Raw genomic sequence first — 26,111 nt, forward strand, 5'->3', positions numbered from 1 at the left:
AGGAAGACCCAGGACACGCTGGAGGGACTATGTTTCTCGGCTGGCCTGGGAACGCCTTGGGATTCCCCCGGAGGAGCTGGCCCAAGTGGCTGGGGAGAGGGAAGTCTGGGTCTCCCTGCTTAGGCTGCTGCCCCCGCAACCCGACCCCGGATAAGCGGAAGACAATGGATGGATGGATGGACTCAGGCAATGCAATGTTTTAGTTATACATTCAGAAAATGATTTGATATATTGGATCAGAAACAAGAAATGCTTTCCATGCTCATCAATGCACCCCACTGTCTTTAGCTCGGAGGCACAGCTACCATGATTTCCAGCCTGAAAAGTTTGTTTGCTAACTTGTTGTGAGTTGGGCAGACTGATTTGTCTCTGCTAATGTGTATTGCCTTCCTTTGGCAATAATAACTCAATTTACAAGCCAATAAAGCTCTTCTGAAAATGAGCTGAGTTGGGGACACAGTGGAGGAAAATTAGAGAGCAGACTAGAGAATGAGAGAAAGACAGATGTTTAGTCTTTTGTGGAATGTAGCGAGCCTTGGCGGCTGAGTTATCTGAGCTCCAGTGGATCCAGTTAGTAGAGGGGCAGGAAAATGTGACAAAAAGAGGAAGGAAAGAAGAGACATATTGGAAAAAAAAAATGGATAGGAGACAGGCAACATACAATGAAGAACCTGATTAGGCTAGCGAATGAAGATGAAGTAAAATTTACTTGAAGAAGACAAGGAAAATATGACATTTTCTACAATATTTTGTAGAAAATGGCAAAGGGTTAATAAAGAAAGAGAGCAATTAAAATAGCTGCAAAGCTAACTAAACCAGCAGAAGTTTCTAATTGAGTGAAAGATGAGAAGTTGAGCAGCGTGAAACAATGAGAAACAACCGAAGCAGGGGAGAGAAAGCTCTGGAGTTTTGCTTTTATATGAGTTTCACAAAAACAGCTGACAAGCAGATGAACGAAGGAGCTGATGAAACACAGAGACGGGAGAGGGATAAAATGAGACAACATAAACAGAGTGAGATGGATATGAAAAGAGACAGAGGAGAGGTGCGAAAAGAGTGCATGGCATCACAGAAGAGAAATATGGGTAGGAGGGCTGTGCTGAATAAGCACAAAATGCGAAATAAACCAAAGATTGAGGGATAAGGGAAGCATCAAGGCAGAGTTAGAAGAGAGGAACCCAAAACACTGATGAATAAGAATGAAAGATAATCTGGGGATAAAACAGTTTGCTATAAAAGTATGTAGATTGGCTGCATAGCAATCTTCTCAGAATTGTTGCTTTTCTTGTCTTTGATAAACAAAGTCAATGTGACTGAACAGCAGATTTAGGAGAAAACCGCTGACCCGTGTGCGACAGGGAGTGCAAGTCTGGAATGGTCAAGAATGGTGATTGTCTGAGAATAAATTGTGACTAATTGAAAAGAAAAATCAGTAAAGATTCTAAATATTAAAAGCCATCTACAGCAGGTCAGATATTATTTGTTCATAACCTTTTCACAGAACCCCATTTCTATATATGAACTGCTCCTTTAATTTACTTTTTTTTCCAATTCACTTTGCCTCTTTTCTCTTATCACAATTTCAAATATCTATGCATCCACCGGAAGGGCTGATGTGTATATTACAGACCTCTAAAAAGTTGACTGAAAAAGTGAGTTTTTGAGGAAACTACTGTATATAACATACTAAATCACAAAAATAAACCATGAAATCCCTAGATAAGAGATTTGATTGTTATATGAGCTGTCAGCAAAGCTTCAATACTCTTTATACTGACACAAATAACTTGTGTACAGCGTGGCAACTGTTGTTGCCCCTGGTGTGTTAATTACATTATATCCCCTCAGGCAAGGTACTACATCCAAACAACCTCTCTGAGGGCATTGTTAGGGGAAATTTAAGACATCTATTGTGCAGCTGCTTGGAAGTTATAACAAGATGATAAGATCAGTCAAGCTGCAGGAAAAGTTTGTAGACAAGAACAAAACGTGCTGTCATTTTCAGCATGGCTGCCCTATAAAAATCAAGCATACCTAATGATTCAGCTGCACTAATGGTGAGTTTGACCCACAGGTTTGTAATATTCAGTCGTTTACGTTTATGCAGCATGTTTGTATCATGCTGCTTAAAAACGCTCACAGACATGGGCACCTGATTATGTCATAAAATAGAGGAGCACAGTGGAGAGGATGCAGGCGAGCCATCAGTATGGCTGCTTCGCTCAGTGGGACCTGAGAAGCATGTAAAACTTTGAGATCAGTGTTCGAGTCTCACTAGCATACATCTTATTCATTCTTGCCAATCGCAGCTGAATTCAGACGTCTATTCCACATTTCAAGTTATCTTTGGAAATCTACTAAACTTACTTTTAGATAAAATGTAACTTGATTTTTGCAGAGACATCTATAGACTGTCCGTATGTTGTTCAGATGTCTTTTTTACACAAAAATGCTCAGTGGGAGTGGGGGAGGAGGCTCACACTCCCACATGTGGCCCCATGTGGCCAGATGCAGAAATATCCATCCAATACATCGTTTCTATGGTCAAATGACAACTGAGCATTATGCAGGGATTTACAGTATATTATTAATTTCAACCTGCCTATATATTTTGTAAATAAATGTACAAACAGACTGACTGACTGACTATACTGACTATCTGACTTACTTACTTTTACAATCCCAGCCTGGGAAATTCTTTAAATAATACTTCAAAGACGTGACTTCATTTAATTTCTTTCCTTCTCCTTCTCATTTCCCTTCTTTTGGATGAATGCTGTCATTCAATGCTGATGCACCGTTAGCTGATGTGGTCGACTCATTGGTTCTGCATTTCAGTTCAGTTCTGCTTCTAGACATTTTTCTTATTGGACTTGAGGAAGTGAGCCACAGAGGTTATTTTATCCTACACTAAAAACATGGTCTTTTCTTTCAGTCAGTGACTGATGTTAAATTGAAAGTCATCTTTTGTACCTGTTAACAGCCAGTCTTTATGGAAAATTTACATCCGTGTGACCTTTTTGTTTGTTATTGACTGTGCCAGGAGTAGTCAGATTTCTTTATTAACTGTATTTACTTATTTAAAGTGAAAAGGTTGGGGCACAAAACTCATAACTTTTGCTTTTCATTGCACGTTTGCTGTTGCGGCAATATCTGGACCTGGAGACACCTTATGCAGCTGTAATTACCACAAAGGTGATTTATGTTGTTCTGTGGGAAGGGTTTATTAAGCCAGTGGCACAACAACTATCCAGAATCCTGCAACTTCACAACAATGTTGTATAGATCAACATGAAGCCTGAGGCCTAAAGGAGACCTAATACAAGAAATTTGTAGAACAAAGTTCAATTTGGTGTCCCAAAATCAAAATAAACAACAAAAATGTTTCCTATGTTGTTGCCAAATACAAGTTGTTTGGGAAAAAAAAGTCCATCCATCCACTCATCCATTTTCTTTAACAATTTCTTTTTTCCGGTTTGAGGGAAGCTGGTGACGATTTCCAGCAGTCAATGTGCAAGAGGTGGGGTGCACCCTGGATCGGTCAAAAGCCCGTTGCAGAAAAAAAAAAAAGTAATTTGATATTTTATTTGATATTAGATATACTTTGTTTTTGTTTTCTTTTTTTTATTTTACAGTTAGTCATTGAAAAACTAGATAGATAGATAGATAGATAGATAGATAGATAGATAGATAGATAGATAGATAGATAGATAGATAGATAGATAGATAGATAGATAGATAGATAGATAGATAGATAGATAGATAGATAGATAGATAGATAGATAGATAGATAGATAGATAGATAGATAGATAGAGTGAGCAGGTTAGACACTCTTAAGTGTTTTATTTAAGGTTTTGCATTCAATTTTTGATCTCATTAAGCCACAACCACGTTTTTTTGTCCAACACACAGCAGACAGCAGACATGCAGTAGTGCAAATGGTGAACACAGGTGAAGTGAAAGAAAAGTTTCTTCCAGACTTAACAACAGCTATGCTTGTTATTTCAAACTTTGGCCAGTAAGAAGTCATTTATCACACCAGCAATTTCTTTTTCACTGTTCCAATGCACAGCACAACTTTTAGACCTATAAGAATTACCATGGCAACATGACATGTTACAGCAGAAAGGTCACACAGAAAGACTGGCTTTAGGAGGACTTTGCTCCTAAAAAGAAAATTCTAACCTCATTTAATGCCCAATTATTGCTGGAAAGAACTGATTGCACACTGTAACTTTCTCTGTCTGTCACATGTACATCCAACTGAAGTCAAACAATAACGTAAAGTTGACCAGTCTGATTCACTCATTAATGATGCATAGATAAGTATGACAAAGAATGTTGACGGCTCCAGTTAAGTCTAAAATATATTGTTTATTGCTGCAAATTTACTGTTTGCACCAATTAAACTGATGGTACTTTGCATCCTTTTTGCTATCACCTTTGCTGGTGTACTGAACCACTGTAACTGCTTGGTTGATTTGGTGAGGAGGTTACTGTGGGAAGAAAATATTTCCATCTCCTCTGTTTGCTATTCTGACCTGGATATACTTTCAGGGGTTCAACCAGATCAGAACATTTTGACCAAAATCAGTTGCAGCAACAATTATTATTGCTATTGTTATCAAGGTTTTTATATGTGAGTAAGGCAAGCGTGAGGACATTAGGATACATTCTCAAAAGAAAAAACACAAAGGAACCAAAGCTTTCAAAGTTTTTGAATGCCTCCTGAAACTTTAAAGTACAACATCCATTTCTTAAGAAACTCCTGATTCTAGTCGGATTCTGTTAGCGGGGTTAAGTTAGGGTGAAAACCCGACAAATGTCAGAAGTGACACAGCAGAAAGATGAGAGCAGGGGCTGCTTTCACCCCAGGAGAGTCGTCCTCGCTGAAGGAAAGAAATAAACACTGTATGTTTTATGTGATGTGTGTGTGTTAAAAAGAGACTGTTTGAAAAATCTTCAAGTGTACTATGTCTTTGTTACTCCAACAATAGTATCCTGACACAAATGAAAAAGACTTTTTTCCTCCGCCTCTGTCAAACACTTTTATCTTTCTTCTCCAACTGTCAGCATTTCTCCCCACACACCCTTGCCCCCTCTTTCCCCCCATCTGATTCTTCATTTGTGCACCTCAGCATTTCAACTGCTGAACCCCCCCCCACACACACACACACACACACGCGCGCGCACGCACGCACTTACACACTTTTCATGTCTTTATTAGTTTCCTCTCCACTGCTATTATTTCATCATTAGCTCGCAGAATTTGGGGATCTGAGATGCAAACAGAGGGGAAGAGGCCACTGCAAAGACAGACAGAAAAGCAAAGAATATAAATACAGAGCAGAAAAGGAGGGAGGATCGAGGATATGTAACAGGAGTAAGGAGAGACTTTGTTGATATAGATGGCTATCAAAATGAAAAAAAATGAGACGTAGTGGCAAAAAGAGAAGTTGAACCGGAAAAGCAAGAAAGATGCATTGGAGGGAGGAAAGAAATTGCGAGAGGATAGCGTTATGTGCTTCTTTAGACCCCGAAGCAGGATAAGTGATCCCAGGGGTAGACAGAAGGTCAGACACACACTTGACAGTCAGACCGCTGCTTAACCCTCCATCATAACCAGACAGACACACACGCACGCGCACCCACACACACATTGAGACAGGGCTGCACTTGGGCACATGCTTCCTGACACAAACGTATACAAATGCACACTCACGGACTCATACGGCTGATGTGAGGCAGACAGACTGGGAGCAGGATGGCTGTCAAAACAACAACATCTGCTCAGAATAACACACAACGCTCCAAGCAAACACACACACACACATCCAACAAGCGGAGTCCAAGCAGTCCTTAGAGGAATCAAGTCTGATCTTTGATAAACTTGTGCAAACTCAGCTTAGGAAATACACACAGACATACAATCGCTGTGCACAAAGTTCAGACAAATAATTGTCTCACCATTTCTTCTTCATAAAGTTAAGTTGTTGTTTTTTTAAACACAGAGTGCATCTGTCATCTATCATCTTTTTAGTGTGGCTGCATACAGCTGTGCTACAAGGTTTTTAAATGTCATGGGATTGAAGACAGTTAAATAAATTGGAACATAAATTTTATTTAGCCATTTTTTTCATAATGAAAACCAAGAAACATGACGTGTATGAGAAGATTTATTTTGATTATGTGATGTAATGCCATTAGAGGTTTTTTTTTCTTTCTATTTTAGTTTTGTGCATCAATTTGGAGAAAATTCTAGTTTATTCCCTCAAACAGAACAGTATTAACTCTGACTTACATCTGATCCTTACACTTCTTTTTTAGATTAAGGCTAGTGTTTTGATTTGGCCTGTTCAAAATCTTACATTTATCCTTTAAAACTTTCTTTGGAAGAGTGACTTATTTTTTAAGAGTCATTTGCTTTTTGTTCAGGTTTAGTTCTCTGATATATACAGTATACCCTAACGTTTCTCTTTAGAGTTTGCAGGTAAAACTGTGATTGTATTGTTCCATCATTAGGCCTTTTCACAAAATCATTTAGCATTAAGTCCATAAAGACATGCCACTAGTTGTTTACAAATGCGCCAACTGAGTGAGCCAGGTCCAACAACGATTTGTGCTTATATGAATAGAGCCAACATCGCAAATCCAGCTAGTGACAACAGGCATCATTGTTTAGAATGGAGGACTGCATTTACCCCTCATGCCACCTCAGTCTCTACATAAGTCGCACCGAGATGGGAAAGAGACATCTCAGATCCAGCGTGAAAGGGTTTAGTGAAAGGGATTTGTGAATAATGCTTTCCTGGACAGAATGTGTCAAAAAGCGTCCAAACTGGGAAACAAACCATACCAACAGTTGCAGGAATGCAGTGGTTTCTTTTCTTTATTTTTTTTTAACCTAACTGTAACAATACAGATTATTTACCTAATCTGTCTGCATACAGGATCAACTGGTGAAAAGTTTTTGATTTCTCTGAGAAAGCTTCTTGAACTTTCTGAGAGGCACTCAGTTTTTTTTCCCCCAGGAGAGCAGAATCTTTGTCCTTGCATCTAGATTTGTCACTACATGCTTTAAAAAATTACAGAATCAATCAGTTGAGCACAGCGAGGAGAAGCTGTAAGTGAGTCAGCATCTCGCCAGGTTTGCACACAGACACAGAAGGAGGTGAAGCTGCAGGGTCTGTGAAAGAGACGAGGTATGAATGCTGCTAAATCTCCATAAAATAAACAGATTATCTAAAATCAGACTGTACTAGTATTTTAATAAAGAGGGGATCAGTTGAAGGAAATATTTCTCTGCAAAATGCAGGCATTTGAAAAAAGATACTTTTTTTTAACTTAGCGTTAACTAAGTTTTTTTTTTCCTGTTAAAAAATTGTTTATTGGTCCCTTATTCTCCTGTCTCCTGACTGTCAGTGGGCATTCACATCCTCATAAACTTAACTCTGACAAAGCCTGCAGAAACAGCCCAAAATCCCCATAAAAGAACAGAGATGGAATGAAAGTGAAGACATCTTCCTCATTGATCTTCAGCTTATGCTTCATAAATGGTCTCATTTTATTTCCCCTTTAAAATAACATTGATTTGGGATCAATATGCTGCCTGGTAAAACCTGATTGTCATCCAATTTGCAAAAAGAAAAAAAAAAGGCCTGACTCTGATTTCACCATCTTTTCAACTGCCAGTTCAAAGGCTTCACAAGCCTCAGAAATACATTTTACTGCATGAAAAAAAAATATATGTTTGTCAAACTTGGCTCTTTTTATGTAATTTTCCGTCCAGTGTAAAAATATATAGATTTATTCTAAATACAGAACATTCTAAAATGCTTACATACTTCCAAGAACCACTGCTTGCAGGAAGAGAACAGTTTATATAAAAAAAATAAAAATAAATAACTAAACAGCTTCACCTGTCTTGGTTTGGGACATGCATGAACTGTTTGGTTCAGTGCATGCGCAAAAAAGATTAGATCCAGTAAAGTACAGCAAAGGCAGAGTGCATCAGCCAGCTCAGATCGATAAAAATTACAATGTGTTGATGACCTGCCAAAGCATAGAGATCATAGAATTGTCTATAGGGCACATTCTATCCGTTGTTGTTCAAAGGCAGTGATCAATTTTTACCTCAGCCAAATCACACTATTTATTAGCCCACTTAATGTTCGCCCTAAAAAAATAGTGACCAACCAGTCATAACAAACTACACACAGTGCCAAGGATTTCTCATGCAGATTGCAGTGGGATGTTGAAAAGGAAAACAAAATGGAGGAGTTGGTCCCTAAAAGCAACTTTACCTTTGTTATACAGTATGAAACTAGTTTCGATTTCCCCTAAAAGAGAAGGCACAAGCAACAGTTATTGTCAAAGTTTGCACAGACAAGCTTTGTGTGTTAAATGGCAATGCAACAAACTTTTCCAACCACTTAAACAAACACCGTCAGCTAGGACACCACAGCCAGCAGAGTCACTCTAGTAACTTTAAACTGAAACAAATCACTTGAACACAATCATTTCATGAATTGAAATAAATGAAAAGCGCAATTAGTGTTTACTGTACAAAAATGACACCCAGTTTAACCAGAAGACTGGCACAGTGACGCGCCTACTGCCAAACTGCTTGAGTCCTTCAGATTGTACATGACTGCATGAAAAAAAAAAAAAAAACAGTATTTTAAAAATGTAAATGTGATGTATAGCATTTCTAGAGTGTTTACAAAATAGAAACAAACAGAAGAAATAGAAAGAAACAGTGAATTTTGTGAACTGTTCCACCCTTAATTGATTTTGTAAAGGTGTTGTGTTTTATTCTCTGCTCAGGTTGGAACAAATATCAGTGTGTGTGGGTGGGTGTGTGTGTGTGCAAATGAGAGCTAAATGATTGTCCTCATCAGGCTCGCTGTTCAGACTGCAGTTGCTGTCAGCAGGGTCTGACTGCTCCTCTAACAAGTCCCCTCCCAACACACACACACACACACACCTTTTTACACTCTCAAAAGCATGCACATTATTGAATTAACTCCTAATGCACGTGGAGGCTTGCTGATATTTATTCTCAAAACTCCAGAATCAAACATAGACAATCTCAAGAAGCTCCAAATCCAAACCGTGTTGCTGTGTCCCAGGTGGTTTATGTGACATTTGCCTGCTTGAATGACAGATGTTAGAGATATCCGAGGAGAATCCCCTAATCCCAACTCAAATGTATCCCCTGTTTGATATGTGATAACAACACAAGCCAAGACTGACTTTAATCCTAGATTACACAAAACTGAAAACTTATTTCATAGGAGCAGGAAGTCACATTCTAAGTAATGCGGATACAAAACCAAACAAATGCACGCGCCAGGCAACACTCTCCATCAAGCTATGCGTCCTGCAGAGAAACCTGTACTCATATGGGGAGGATATAGTTGATGTGGTCCCAGTAAATGTGCTCCATCACAGTGTAGGAGGTTACACAGGGACGAGACCCTCTCATCCGTCATTTTTTCCTTCTTTCTGTCTTGCACCTTTTTGCAATGATAGATTTCTGTTGCATCTATCACTTCACGCTTGCCTTCATCTCCTGTTCTCCATCAACTTTTTGCATCTCATCTTGTTCTTCACTGTCATTCTGTTTGGCTTCCAATCTCTGCTCTCCCATTTTTTTCATAGTTCTCACTTTTCATCATTCCCCTTCTGTATTGTGCAAAATATTCCATCTTCTTTTACCAAAGTTCTGCAGGTATGTAACTGTTTGCCATGTGCATGCATTTGTGCATTATTCTTGTGAAAAAGGTTTTTGCATTGTACAGCATCAGTGAGCAACCTAGATGATAAGTCCTATCATATACAGGTCTTGTGCATAAAAGATTAAACCAGCCCTAATTTTCTTACATATCTCACCAGGTTTACCAGGTTTTTTTAGTGGTCTTGATTATTGATTTTTGTCTGTTTTCTTCTTTAATTTCTGTCCAGTCCTTGTACCTGCCTATAACAACATATTGTGCAGTGTTAGCTTAAAATTGAGAAAGTGGACAAGTAGAAAACAGAATTAGCCAATTTTTAATCTAATACCTCTTAATCAGCCTGTTGGTGCTAAAGTACTGTTTTATGTCTGTTAAATTGTGTGTGTGTGTGTGTGTGTGGGGGGGGTATTTTTCATAGATTCAGTTATGAAAATGGGAACAACTTTTGCCTTTGAGACAGGTGACTGATGCCTTAAGGTCCAGTTAAAAATTGCTTTGTTACCAAGTTGTCTTATGTGCAGACACAACACTGGCTCATCTTTAGAGTTTGGGAACTTCGTTATGCCTGAATGATTTAGTGTTTAAAAAAAAAAAAACAAAGCAAAATACATTCCTGTCAAAATGGTCAGGTACTGGACTGAAAATGAATAAAAAGCTGTCAAAGACCAAAGAAAACCTTTGGGAGTTATTCAGGAACCCTAAAAAAGTCATGATCTAGCCCACTTTAAAAGATTACAAGAAAGGCTGCTTGGAAGCAAAGTTGAAAATTATAAAGGATGACTCAGGACTTTTGCACAATACTGCACATTTTTTATAGCTATGTATACTTGAGAACTTTTATATTGGAAAAATATGAAGTTCGAACATCATTTAGCTATGAAATGGTCAAAAGGTTTTGTTTGTTGTTGAAATGTTGAGACAGAAATATCTGACATCCTTTTGTAGCCTACTGCTGTTGACAACTGGTGTGCCATAATATATTCATGTAGTAGCAAATGTGTTGACCCTGAAACTTGCTTTAATCTGTATTGATTATGCGTTTGAGGACAGCCTTCCTGGTTCGCACTGATGTGTGCTCAGCTACCTGTGTTTATGTGTGTGCTGCTTCTGCATTCATGTGTCAAGGCTGCCAAAGCCGTTCAAACCCAGTGTCTCCACTGACCTGTCCTCAGTGCTGACTCAGCGAGCGTTGCTCCTTTCTGCATTATTCAGCGAGCTGAGCCAAGGTGTTAAAGAGGAGCACATCACAGCAGAGGATGGCTGCTCACTAAGTGGACTGGCACAGGAAGAGGAGAATGTAGAGATGTTAGCTTTGTGCGATATAGTTGTGGACACAAGACTAACGCTGCCTTGTTTCAGCTCGCACACGGTTCAGGTTAAATATAGGAAGGGTAAAATTCTTTGTTGTTTGCTTTATTTTTTAATAGCTAAACATAAAAAAAAATTAAGCCTGACGGAGCAAAAAAGAAGTTTTGGGGGGAAAAAAAAGATAAGACATTTTATGGAAAACAATAAAATGACTACAGTTGAAGATATTTTTTGCTGCCAGAATCATCAACTTGTTGATATTTTGACCCATCAGCACTCAACTGACATTACTACGCTGTTACATGTACTCGTGGGTCCAACCCAAACCACTTCAAAGTCAATTCATTTTGGAGAGGGTCAGAAATATGCTGAAACATCTCCCATGGATATTTTCAAAGTTTTTCTCTCAAAGCATACTATATGGCATTTCATAAGAATCACACCTCTTTTCAAACTTGTGCATAAATAAGGAACTTGTGTTTGCTGTTTTTTCCAAACTAAAACTAATAAAATGATTGGAACCATATGATGCCACAGAGGTGGGACTATGACATCACTGTTGTATAACAACTGTCCATACAAACATGCAAGGGTGGCATTTCAGGATTTTTGTTTATTCTGGAAGTTGTTTTCCAAAAATACTGTTTTGGGGCTCCTAAAACACCTTTTCATGTGGACACAAGGCTGATACAATATAAAAACCCTTGTGTATACAGACAACGTTGTGCCCCTGTGGACAGGGCCTTAGCTAAGTAAAGAGCTGTGAGCGCTAATAAGGTGAAGGTTTTAAACTAAACTACTGGGCTCCAACCTTACTTCCTGGAAACCTTACAAAAGTGCTGCAATGAAATAAAATATGATCTGAAAAGGTGTTTTGGGCTAGTATTTCCTTTGTCTATACAAAACATTTTACTTGTGTTTTTTTTTTTTACATTAGAAATATTTTAACACTAAATCAGTTTAAAGACAGAATAAGATTATCATCACAGTCAAAGTATTATGTGTCCTTGAGTCTTGGAAATGTAGAGGTCATGATGGCTTTAATACATCAGTAGAAAACATCTGCAAAACAAGACTGGGGTTTTATCTCATTTCATTCATTCCCTCTTACCCCGTTGTCTTATGTTCCACTTGTTCACACCAGGGGAGGTAGGAGTCCCAATTCTTTTTGTAGAGAGATGATGAAAGGCTAGGGCTAACTGATCTTTCAACTGGAGAATTATCAAGAGTCTACTTAAAACTTTGAGCTGTTCTGGCAAAGAAACTCAATAGTAATATCTTCAATCAAAAAAAATTTTTATCACTACAACCACTGACATGTCTAGTTCGGTGTATTCCAATTTACTATGCAATTTTCTTAACAAATATTAAAATGTATGATAAATACCAACGTTTGTTGCAAGTTGTCACTTTGTTTTTACTGTAAATGAATCTGCAGCAATTAAAAGCACATTCGTTTTTGGAAGGGGTGTCCCATTTCACACTGGAAAACTCTAACCACTTTTCCTCATGACTTTGAATTAAGAGCAAAGGGTAGGGTCAGAAGTAATACTTGGAAATGGGAGTGTATTTTAATTTCCCCCCGAAGCTTGTTGAAAATTGGTTATGCAGATGCATGCACAGAGCCATGTACTTGAGTTTGTCTGCTCATTTAAGTTTGTGCCTGTTTGATTCAGGACCCCGCATCTAATTGTTGGTTTTATTACAAAGGCTGAATGTGTTTGCAATATGTTTTATTCTAAACACATCAGTCTGTTGTTTTTTGTGAAGTAACTGTTGTCCTTTTTCAGATTAGTTTTAATTCGATTAGACACACAACATGCAATCACCTATGAGTCGCACCTCTTTGTGCCAAGGTGTTTGGTATTAATCTTCAGCTAGACCTTTGATAAATTAGTTTTTCTTTTGCTCCTTTTTCGTAGATTCATAAGCTGGGTGCTCTGGTTAAAATCAGGGTTTCTCCTAGCATTATTCGAGGGACATGCCCCTCTTGTACATGTTTGCACATTACTAATTCACTGCAGCTTGGACACATTCAAAAGCCTTCATTATCACCTAACTGCATGTCGTTGGAGTTTTTATTTTTCAACAACGTGCATGCATGCAGAGGCTTCAGTCTGGAGCATCGAAACAGTTGCAGGCCCATTCAGTATTTGCAGAATGTGAGAAATGTGTCTCTGCTGTCCCGAGAGGCGATGTAGCACATATATGTTCTGTGTCAGAAGCTCTGATGAACTAAAAAAAGTGAGTAGCACAAACATTACTTTGCTATCCGCCATTGCCACGTTTTTTTGTTGTTTTTTTTTAATCTACTCGCGCAAGCGCAGAAAAACTATCGACTGCAGCTGTCAATAGTGCGTATCTGCAATTTCACACCAATGCTGGACATTTCCACAAATTTCCACTCTGAGACCTAGATTCAGAAAATTTTGTTGTCAGAGAAAACGATCACTGTTGTCATGTACACAAATGACTGAAACGCAACAGAAAGGTTACGGTTTTTCGTAAAAACTCCGTTGTGTAAACAGAATCTTAGATTCACTCAAAAAAAATCTACTTTTCATCATCTTTATAACCTCCAATTTGCACCCTAAATAGCAGAGAGCAGCTCTTTCCTTTCTTCTCTACCCATTACGCTAATTTATCCCATCAAAATGTGTTGAGTCATAGATGCCTGAGAGGCTCTTTAAAAAGTTAAGTGGATGCTAATGCTAATCAAAGGCTCAAAAGGACCGTTGAAACCTGCAGGCAAAGATGTAAGGACCAGTGAAAAAGCTCCAGGACCAAAGAATATTTCAAATGCAGGGTGACTCGTGGCTTTTTATTGATGTTCTACATCCTTTGAATGAGATAAAAAAAGATAATGATGAATTTGCATAAATTTATAGACATCACAACAAAGCAAGTGAGACACAAACAAACTCCACAAACACACATTAAATAGTTAATCAACTCGTTTATTTATGAGTCCAACTTATACATGTTCTTTAATGTAGTCTGCACAGTGTTTGATGTGTATCCTGGGCCTTCCTTGTTCTTTTCCTGGTAGTCATGAAGGTATTTTCTGTTGTTATTGTTTCTTATTTTTATTCCCTCTGTTCAGTCCCTCATTCAGCCACTGTCTCTTTCCGTCTCCTCCGTGCTACCATCCTTCATCTCTCTTTTTCCTCTTAGTCTTGTTCCTTATCCTGTTTTTACAAATATTTAGTAATTCTCTATATTTCTGGTTTTGTTTCAGCTTGCGTTTCATCCTGTGAGGATGTGCACTCTGCCGTCCTGAATCTCAGTAAACAGAACTGCGGTCATGTCCGTGTCTGTTTGTCTAACCCTCTCTGTCCGTGTCACAGGGCATGCCTTTGTTTTTAGCTTCAAAGGAATATTCACACTCTCTCACACACATCCGCACATGCAACTGCGCCTCGACAAAAAATCTTCTAACTCTTTAAACAGAGGTATGCGATCACCCTAACACCCACTCAGCCACACAAGCTCTTTTTCGTGCACTTCCTCACATGCTGATGCTGTCACACTGAAAACATCCACCCACACACAGACACACTCACAGGGTGTTACTGCTTTATGAGACAAACAGCCCACAGTGTTTTGGACCATATTATAATTGTCCCCAGGCAGGGGACTATAAGGACAACTGCTAGCTCATGGCTTTTATTGAACTGCCCTGAAGATGAAGAAAGGGCCAGGCCGAGAAAATGGGAGCAATATCTTGCAGACATAAACATTCTTAGGTCTTTTTTTCCCCCTTCACCCTGTCTGAAATGTCCTTCACTGCTGATATTTTGGTGAGTTGATCTAATGATCTCATGATCTCACAAAGGACTCTGTCATAATTTACCATGGCCCTCATATTCAGACATTGTTAGGAAAGTCTGTGTGATGCAGACTGTAAAGCTTTTTGAAAACTAACTCCACAAATGTAATTTTTGTACAGCTGCCCACAGAGCTAAAAATGGTTACTTGAAGATGACAAGGCTATTTTTTTATCACCCACTGCCATGAAAGGCAGTTGACCATATAATTGCCAATGTATGTGTTCCTATGCTTGCCCATTTGAACCACTGGATAGATTTAACTGAGACAGTTTTACAGATATTGAGCTAAAATTTGGTGTGGTAGTAGCTGACATCCCAACACGTATCTGAGCCCAGATCACATGAGCTCTTTGTTTAAAACTTTGGCATGCAAGGCTTCTGTATACCTGCCTTCCTTCAGTGAGTTCTAAATGTGTCAGACTCACCCACACAACCTTTTTGAAACATCTTTAGAGTAAAAAATAGGTGAACCTTCCTGTCTGTCAGTCCCCCCCCCCTTTTTTATATAGGTTCAGCCTCCCTCACGTTCCGTTTAAAATCCCTACCCTGCACACATTTCTCTCAAATCAAAAACCTGCAGCATCTTTTATTCAAGAAAATAGATGTTTAATTTTGCAACAAAGATGGGATATCACTAGAAAAATAAGCTGGAAAAGGTTTAAAAACGAGCCAAATATGCTTTTGTTTTCTCTATTGACATTTAAAACATGTTTGGCTTCATCACTAAGCATTAAATATCCTCTAATGTACATCGGCTGTTCCTGTGAGTAAACCAGAAAAAGCCTGAATTTCTGTGTTTCTGTTGTAACAAGGAGACAGAAACAGAAGCAGGAAATATATTGCAGGATGGATGGAAATGAGGAAGACAAGAAGTAGTTAGGGGGTGTAGGACGATGGCCAATGCTGACCAAAGCTGACACCCTTCGGCTAGCAGAGCCCAGCCCCTGAGTTGTGTGTGTAATACGCTCATGTCTGTATGTTTGTTTTTTCTTCTCTTTTTTTGTTTTCTCCTGTATGCATGTGTGTGTATGACTGAGAAACAGGGGAGGATATATAAAGATAATTTGTTGTGAGAGAGTGGCAAAATACTGGAGCGAGTGTAGGCTTTGATAATCAGCATGTCGATGCCTACACACACACACACACACACACACACTTCTTGAACTAACATCTAGCCAGTTAGAAAAGGTTTCGGGTTTGGGGGATTTTTTTCTCATAGGAGAAAATGCTGTGAGAGTGCAAGCAAAGCTTCCCTCATCAGTACATCGGTACACACAAACTGACCAGTATATAGTGATGAACAGATGCAAAATACAAACCCATTGTTGTATTGGCAACAGTGTTAAAAACCCTCAAATATAAACACACTCACAGTTTAGTAACTGTATTGCTGTTAAGGAAAAGAAAACTTTATTACAGAATCTAGATAAACAGTTCAACAAATAACTGAATTTGTCAAATAGGACTGTATAAATGATGCAAAACCTTACGTAAGACAAATGTTTAAGGAGCTGAACAAAATCATTCTAATCTTTTGTTATTTACTGAACATGTATTGAACCAAGTATGAACTTTGGTCCAACACATGTTTCGTTCACTCCTTAGTGGAACCGGTAGTTGTTTCACATAATGAATGAAGTTGGGCTGCAATAATGTGTAAAAGTCTTGAGTCATCCCTGATTTCTTTATACTTCTAAGCAGTCAAGGTAGCTTGAAATCTTTTTTACCCTCCCGAAGCCTTCAAAAAAGAGAGATGAAGAAAGGTAGAGACGCTCTTGTAACTTTGGATCAATTTGACCCAAAAGCCACGAGAGGGTTAAGAGGAGTTTGACCAATATGACCAATAGTAGGGCTGCACAATAATACTAAAACCTGCAGTTGTGATACTCTTGTTGAATGTTGCAAAACCAGCATCAGTTGTGATAAACCCATATTTTCTGGCTTTACAAAGCTTACAACAGTCTCCATGTCTCATTTAACTCATTTTTTCTATCAGTGTTATTCCAGCAGTGATGCAGAATACAATCATCTGGATTTTATAAGGCTATTATCATATTCCAGTTTGCAATTTTAAAGCAAAATTATATAAGTTCAAATGCTTTATTTTAAATAATAAAAACAAGAATGCCACCAAGAATGCTAACATCAACGTCACATTTCCCCCGTGGAATTTTTGACATCAGAAAGAGAAGATATTACATGTCCTGTTAGCGCGTCTCAAGTTTATAGGAATTCATTTTGAGAAGATGAAAGTCAGACAGGAAACGTTAGCAGGGGATGGCAGATAGAGGAAATGGGGTCGCCTTGTTTTAGGTATTGTCTTGTGGGAGTGTTTCTGCGTGGGAATGCTTTGACTGTCAGTCAAAAATATAGTATTTGCACAGAACAGGCTCTTGTATTAAAAAAGGGTGATTTCATATAAGACAACTGTTAGCAGAACTGAATTCACCAAAATCAACTCTTAGATTAACTCCAACTGAAATATGAAAGTTAATATCTTTTTTTTTCTCTCATCAAATCTTTCTGTGAGACTTCAGTACTCTCACTTAACAGCTATTTTTTAGTCTCTGATGCACCGTGTTGCTGGGTGATTAGAGTGTGATTGGCACTTCGTTCAGAAATAGAACTTGAAGCCACGAAGAACATCACACCCTGGCACAAGAGGTGGGAGAGCCAAGTTTAATTAGCGAGAATATACCCACATAAAACCTCACTGCCATGCATGGATGCAAATTCACACACAGCATCAGGGACTTCTCTCTTGAACCCTACCACACACTTCCATCTGCCCACGACACACACAGAGATTCACCACACAGTCACGCAGCATCGTTGTCACAGTTACTTAAGTGTCAGATCAGGAGTCTTGGAGCTTAATTGCCACAGTCAGACAATACATGTCTGTCTATGTGTGTGTGTGTGAGAGAGAGAGAAAAAGAGTTGGTGTGTCTATATGTGGGGTGTGAGTCAGACACTCAAGGGTATTATCAGCACATCAACATATTTTCTGAAACTTCACAAAATTGACTTAATGATAAGTTTTAAAGAAGCTGGTGATATTTAGCTGGAGAGTAGAAGTCTTGTAAAGGATGTTTTAATAAGACTGGTTTTCAAGTTTTGTTGATTTGAAGAGAAATATTACAGAATAGAGAGGTACATGTTCTTTGATTTAACTTTGGAAATGTTCGGGATGTAAAACGATGCAAAGATGGAGTTCTACTTAAAGTATAACAGCAAATGTTATGTGATAAGTCCTACATTTGTACCTAAACGAAAGTCTAAAGAATCTCTGTATTAGTGTCTTAAGACTTAATTTAATATTTTAATTTGATGCCAGCAACATATTTCCAACATTTCTCAACTTTAGAGGTGTAGATAGAATGGGACTTGCTCGTTTTAGATACACTCACACAATTTTTCCTGACTAACAATATGTTCTTGTCATATAATTTCTAATTAAATATAAAATTTAAATATTTGGACATAATTTCATATGTGCATACATTTGACAAAGTGTCCCAACTTTTTGCAAATTCAACTAGAGGAATGAGAAGTCTTTGCAAAACTTAAAGATTGTTTTTTTTTTTGTTTTTTTTTTTTTTTACTGAGATGATCTAACTTCAAAAAATTCTAGATAGGGGAGTAAAGAAGTGGGAGTAACGAGGATGGACAGGATCAGAAATGAGGTCATCAGAGGTCCAGCACAGGTTGAAGGACTGGGAGATAAAGTTAGGGAGGCCAGACTGAGATGGTTTGGACATGTGCAGAGGAGGGACAGTGGGTATATTGGTAGAAGGATGTTAGAGACGCAGCTGCCAGGAAAAAGACAAAGAGGAGATATATGGATGCAGTTAGAGAGGACATGGAGGGAGGTGGAGTGAGGACAGAGGACTCATAAGTTAGATGGAAGAGGACGACTCGCTGTGGCGACCCCTGAAAAGGGAACAGCCGAAAGTAAAAGAAGAAGAAGATTTAAAACAAATTGCTGGCATTAAAAACCATGAACTCAGGCTGCAGACCATGGTTGATGGTTGGGGCATGTAAAGAAGTTACATTTTTCGAGCTCTGTCAATTCTCCTTGCAGATTTTTAACATGAACCTCTATTTTTAATTATTATATTATGTGCATTAATTTCCAGTAGTGTCACTGACATTGTTGCATGATTTATATAAAGGTCAGTGATGTGACTGGGGAACAGCAGCCAAAAGAAGTCAGTGCTGTGCGTCCTAATTTGCATATTCTCGTAGTTTAGAGTCTTCCTGTTTCTTAACTTTAAGACAGACTTAAATATATCAGTGTGCAGTGATGGGTGCAGTCATGTTGAAAAACAACCACATGCACGGGCAATTATTTTCCAAATGGCAAGTTGTAGGTTTACTAGTTTTACATGCTTGACTTGTTTATGGAGAGGTCTGTAAATGACCTGTTGACACGGACAGGTACAGAAAAGTAGTACCAATGTTTATTTGCTTTTAAATGCACAATTGTATTGCATTATACAAGCAGTGTGACACAAAAGACGTAGACCATAAAATGGTCATGCTGAATGTAGTGGCTATCATAACAATGTCACGTGTTAAACTAAGAATCGTTTTTTAAAGCCAGGCTGAGAGTCACACACACACGTGGAGGTTTGTTCCTTTGAAACATTAGTGGGTGAAAGTTTCTGACACATAAGCACTTTCATGACTGAATGGACCCACACAGCCGAGCGTTTGATCAGCAGAGTAGAAAAATCCCATTACAAATAAATTCATCGCCATCACACGTGTTCTCACAAGCACAAACTCCCGGAACTGAAATTACACGTTTGTCTCTCGTCTCAAATGCGACTTTACATAGCGTCGTTCAGTGAAACTGGAATCAGTAGATAAGTGGAACAACCAAAAAAACCAAACATCACTCGGCAGAGAAGAGGGATATATGGAGGAGGAGAAAAGCAGTGATGGGATGGGAGTAAAAATTACGGGAAGTTGGCAGTGAAGAGGTGGAGGCGAAGGCCAAAGCTTCTTCATCATCACGTCTCTGGGGGGCATGCTGCGGTGTGTTGATTATAGATTCAGCTCTCTTGCAAAAAAACAGCACTCAGAAAATACCGCACTGTCAGCCTGGTTCAGCAGATATCTTGACCTTCTCAGTGTGTGTGTGGGCAGGAAAGTTTTTTATAAGGGCAACTTTTTAGGGCAATTAATAGGTTTTCTGGAGTGATTTCAAAGTTTTATATAAACTTTAATGCTCATTAGACACATATCCGTAAACTAACTCTTCTCTTCATTATTTTTAACACATTTAATTAAGGTAGGAACATAAATTTAATTATTTTGTTAACAAAACTATTATCTTTATTTATTTATTCATTTTAAAAAATGTGTGGTTGGGTGCGTGTGTGTTTCTCCTTTTTCTCCGGTAGTAATTTTGGCAGCAGTTCAGTGTCCTTCACAGAAAAGATCAGCACTATTTTTGACTTGGCAAAACCCATTTTATAAGACACATTTGTGCACATTATGTGCAATACACATTTTTTAAAAGTGTTGCCAAGTTTATATTATTCTCAGCAGTTTTTAGGTTTTGGTTAGCAGTAATAATGTGAGCTTGTTAGTGCTTGGCTTCAAAACTTTTATTACCACCTGCCTTTCATTCTGGGGGATGACAAGTGTTTGCCAGCATATGTGCATGTATTTGTTAGTTTGTCTGTCTGTTAGCAAAATATTTCATGTGATGTACACCTGCAACTGGTTAACTTTTAGAGTCAACCCAATTCAAGATGGCCTTCTTAGCCAACACAAAAAAGGCTATAACTCAGTCATTCTTACAAATATTGAGCAAAAATTTGATGTGATAGTAGCTGAATGTCATCCCCAACACATATTCTGAGCTCAAACAGATCAGACAATTTTTTATTTATTTTGTTTTTCTTCTTTCTTCCAATGTTGGCTTACAAGCTGATGAGCCATGTGTAATCTTTCAAGAAATGGTATAATTTTTCTTCATTATTTCTAATGAGTTTGTCAATTGTCGATTTTTTTTCCAAAATTAACAGGTGAGTTTTAACCCCATCTTAAAATATTAATTATAAACACTTCATGTAATGGAGTATGCAATGACATTCTTGTGAATGTATTGGTGAATATTCAATTAAACCACCACGCAAAATACTTTAAAACCAAACCTAGTTCTATATATGATCTTTTCAAACTATCTAACTATAGTAAACATTATACAAGAAACAGCAGAAAGAACTATAGCATGAATAAATAAATATAATAATAAAAAAATCCCAAATAGTGAAGTATCGCGCCTTTCAGCCTTTTAGCTTGACTGAACTAACAGGTCAGTTTCAAATACATGTGATTTTGTGATGGTAAGATTTGTGCAAAAACCTATGGGGTTGTTATCTACGTGAGATTGCTGGGATTAGCCACAATAGACCATCAAAAACTGATCCTTGTGGATCAGCCATGAAATCTTAGAAACAGCAAAGACCATTTTGAGGAACAGATCCGAACAGTTGAGGCAAAGTGGCTAAAACTAAAAGTAACACGAGCGTACAACCAGCCAGATGTCAGCTGCCTCCGCTTTGTTTATGTTAGCTATTTGTTTTTAGATTGATTACAGAAGCGCTCTCTAGTAGCACAAACCACTTCTTATGATGTAATCAAAAGATTACCAGTGAAACTTCAGAGAAAGAAAAAGAAAACGATAAATGGCTCAACACAGTTATCTCTTACCACCACAGATTAAAAAAAAAATAGTGCCTAAAAGATAGGAGCACAGTGGAAAACTGAAACTGAGACTTTTGTATTCTTTTACAATAAATATTATTATACTTATAACTGTATGTAAGTAGATAGTTACTTAAAAACTACAGCTTAAGAAACTCTTATGTCTATGATGATTCAGAAACACTGCCACCAAAACGTAACTAGCCCAGAGAAGAGCAATAACTAGTTTTAAATTACCGATTACAAAAGAAAAAAACAATACAGAGTTTCTGTTTTAAGATTGGTAATGTATTCATGTATTCAGTCAGTAAAGTTATGTCATGTTGTGTTTGTATATTTTATACCTCTCTTATCATGCTTATCTGTGCCAGCATCTATAAGTGTTTGTATTTGCATGAGAATTTGCTTCTTGAGTCTGTAAACTGGACTAACTAACTGATCAGCTGTAACCACTAACAGACAGCAATCGCCTCACCACAGACTTGTACCACAAAGAGGAAGACCTCATGGTAACGCCGGCGGGTGGAGTCATCCTCAGCCCACGCTACCCCAACGCTTATCCCCGCAACCTGCTGTTGTCATGGAAACTGCTGTCACCGCCAGGGAGCCAAATACACCTCGAGTTTGATGGACAGTTTGGCCTGGAGGAGCCTGAGAATGGAGTGTGCAGGTAAAAACATCAGATTAAGGAAGATAAAGATAAACTAATGGAGATCGCTGATGATAGCATCCAGATAATACGATTAGTGCTGATATTATAGAAAAGCAAAGAGGATGACATGAAGTGTCTTAAAGATAAAAGGGACAAAAGAGGAAAGGCAGGACCTGGGAATAGTGGGGAAAAGAAGTGAGGACAAACAGGAGGAAGCACTAATGCACTGCAAGTATGTATAATGAAGAAAGGTTAGATGAAAGACAAAAGTGATTAAAAAAGTCTGAAACGGAGCAACAAAGAGGATGAGGGAGGGATGATTTACTGTGTAAAATGATCAAGTTTAAAGGCGAAAACAATAACAGGTGTGAGAAGTATTTGCCAATGCGTGCAGGTAAACACCAACAATAAATTGTGACATAAAGGATGTGAGAAAGATGGGCAGTGGAAGTATGCTTTCTTGGCAAGAAATAGAACAGGTTTGTCCTTGAAGGCTGAGGGGGAAAATAGACTTTTTAATCCCGATACACAACTCAGCTCTTTGTAGGCATATTGGGGGGGAGGCACAGTCAAAGTAAATGGGAGGAGAAAACATTAAGAAAAGGTTGGAAGGAGGTGGTTTTGGCTCAGAAATTTGTCACGTCGTTTATAGACGGGCGGGTGTGTTTGATAATTGACTCGGACAAGTTTTGGTCATGCATGATGGCCTGCAGCATTTGTCTCATCACCAGTCTGATTGTGCACCATTCTCCCAGGCTGATTACTGTTTAATGCGGTGTGTGCCGTATTTTTCATTTTTAGGTCTATCTGACTTAAAATTTAGTATCCATAATTTGAATTTCCCAAGGTAACTTTAGCAGTTCCCTGATTTTTTTTCCTCTAGATAATACGTGTAATTCCCATTAGCCTTAGCTGCATTTTGTCTTTCATATTTAGAGTCAGACTACTACGTTTGCCTGTAGTAGCAAAAAATCTGAATAATGCTTAAAAGCTTTTTTGTACTTTGATGCTGTAACCATAGAGTAAAGCACCCAGAACTCAATTTGTATCAGGTTTCAATCTGAATCTTAAAAATAGTCAAAGAGATGTTACTTCAGCAGAAGCAATGAGACAATATTACTTGTGAACAATTAATTAATACCTGCAAAGCGAGCATTGTTTTTATTTAATATGCTAGACTATAGGATGACTTGCAAAACTATAAAGATATTTTATGACACTGGGAAATCATGTGTCATGTGATTGTTTTCAGGAATTTTGTTCAACCAGATCTTACGGATACATGCTCTGCTGTGCTCTGAAATTCTTTGTTTCCGATGGACTGTGCCAAATCTGTATGGTTCCTTGCCTTGTTAGACTTTGACCTCAGAGGTCTGTGATGAATAAACACACATGCTTAATATAAACAATACACTAAAATGCTACACAGCTTATATTGTGTGTAAATTATCCAAGTTTCACTGTGGCTGTAAAATAGGCATTTAAGTTTTATATTGTGCCATGGCAAAGTTCTAAGGTTTAATATATCTGATGAGAATGTGTTAAAAATCACCTAAACTTTAACAGGTCCGAAAGTTGTGCCAAATTGCTGGATCAATGCAAGAAAAAAAAGGAAATCCTGTGATTCAGTAGCTCATAAAATCACTTTTGGCACCAATAATTTTAAGTTCTTGTCTCTGGTATAACCTCATTAATGTGATTGTTTGTAGGCACTTGTTTATGCATTGATTTTTTTTAGGTCATTCTTCAGCATCCCAATAAGACTGACAGGTTTGGAGTTTGCAAGAGTCACTGCAACACCTTGAATCTTTTCTTTTCCGAGCTTTCTGTTAAAGATTTCCTGATGGGTCTTTGCCCTGTTGCATGACTCCATTTCAGGCCAAACCTGCTGGGGATTGTATTCATAAAAAATTGGCACTTTTCCATATATAAATAATTTCTCACATTGAAGACTGCAAAAACAAACTGGCTTCATAAATTGGTCATTGACTGCATCAGTTTCTAAAAATTTGTCATCACATCGATTGTTGAAAAACCCTAATTGGTCAACCTCTAAGTAATGGGCAGCAACAGTGGCTCCTATGAGTATCTGATGTATTTCATGACAGATCCAGCTCACTAAAGTACTCATTTTTATTAATAATAACATAATATCTCATAGTCTGCTGTTCACCTGAGGTTTTAACACCTGACTTTTCCCATTTTACGTAACACTTTAAAATTATTTAAAAACAGTGTTTACTTCCATGACTCCTGGTTTCCAAGCAATTTAAATGGCTGTAAGAGAGTTAGAGCTGGTCAATATGTAATATGATAAAAAATTATGTAGTGTAGGAGTTCAGCTAGATGTGAAGAGGCACAAGCTAATTTTGCTTGGCCTTCTGTGACTCATTAAAACAATGAGCTGAAACCACTGGCAAGTTCGTGAGCAAAGGAGGAGCAGTTGAAATTCAGCCAAAGGTCTTGACTGACTGACACTCCAGTCTTTTAATCAAACGCATATAAAACTGCAATAACAATTTTTCACTGCAAAAACACTGCAGATCATTAGGCATTGTGGTGGATGTTTGATGGGATGCAAATGTTTCTTTATACCCCTCATCAATAAAATCACCATGTTATTACAAATAAATTAGTAAAAAGATTGTTTTCCATCCAGTGATACATACAGTTTACAGTCTATCCTGTAAGTTTTTTCTGTTTGCTGTCATGTGCTCATCTGCACTTCCATCTCTCCATCTGTCTCCATCACTGCAGGTATGACTACATTGAAGTGGAGGATCAATTAGAGACCAGCACCATAATTTGGGGGCGCTGGTGTGGACGGAAGACACCACAAAGTCTGACCTCCAAAACCAATCATCTCAGAGTCACCTTCAAGTCTGACGATTACTTTGTGGCAAAGCCGGGATTTAAAATCTACTACTCGCTGGTGGTGAGAGACTTACACCTTTTACAGTTGTAGTTATCGAGATGCAACTTTTACATTATTTGTTTCATTCACAGTACCAATGTAATCAGGTCCAGAGTGCTTCTGTCACTGTTATAACTGTGTGTAGCAATAAAGGAAAGGCTGACAGGAGAAAAAGTATGGTTGTAGTAATTAGGGATGGGTTATATGGCCTCTAAACTATACCATATCTCAAGGACATTTATAATTACAATATGTACAGGTATATAGCCAAAAACAGCAACAACATAAAACACTGAAGTTCCCTTTTTGAAAGTTTGAAAGCACTGAACATTTTATTTTCACCGCAGGTAGCTGCATTTTATTAGTGCATACAAATAAGAGGCATTTCCCATCATTTGTTCCTTTTCTGACTTACTGTGCATTATGACAGTGTGAATGTATTACTATTGGACCCTACTGAACAGCAGTTTTAAACTGCAATAGCTGACTGAAATGCAAACTTTAGGTTATGTAGTCCTTGTAAAAAAAATAAAACTGAATAAATTCAAATTTTTCTTTTTTTATTTAAACTTGCAGCTCTTCAGGTGTTTGCACAGTACACGGTTACCTAAATCAACTGACCTCAAATTTTAAATACCAAAAAGCAGTGATACAAACAGATCTAATAAGTTACAAACATGATCCATATAGGCATCAAACCCCACCCAAACAATATGTAATGTTATCAGTAATTTAAATAAACCATTATGTCTTCCTATCATACAAATTGCAAAAAAGCTTTGTGGAGTTGTACCTTTCAACCTCATGCAGAGCTGCTTATGTCTCCTGCTCGTGCTCGTTCATCACCTGGTGGTGCTCCACGCGGTCTTTCTTCAGAGGGCCAAACAAGTTTCTTATGGTTTTTTTGTCTATAGCGGTATTGTCATGTGCAGTTTTATTAGATATA

At 38.0% G+C, this 26,111-nt stretch overlaps 1 protein-coding gene across 2 annotated transcripts in view; it reads left to right on the plus strand.

Moving 5' to 3' along the window:
- The window catches only part of pdgfd (platelet derived growth factor d), a 57,976-nt gene that overhangs the window by 9,237 nt on the left and 22,628 nt on the right, over positions 1–26,111 (plus strand). The window contains exons 2-3 of one of the 2 annotated variants that reach the window (XM_017431003.3): positions 22,059–22,269; positions 25,009–25,186. In XM_017431003.3, coding sequence (XP_017286492.1) covers positions 22,059–22,269; positions 25,009–25,186 — 389 coding nt within the window. The remainder of the gene's footprint in view (positions 1–22,058; positions 22,270–25,008; positions 25,187–26,111) is intronic. The other variant, XM_017431002.3, reaches the window with a different exon arrangement.

This window comes from Kryptolebias marmoratus, linkage group LG2 (genome assembly GCF_001649575.2).
Source record: "Kryptolebias marmoratus isolate JLee-2015 linkage group LG2, ASM164957v2, whole genome shotgun sequence".
Lineage (NCBI taxonomy): Eukaryota > Metazoa > Chordata > Actinopteri > Cyprinodontiformes > Rivulidae > Kryptolebias > Kryptolebias marmoratus.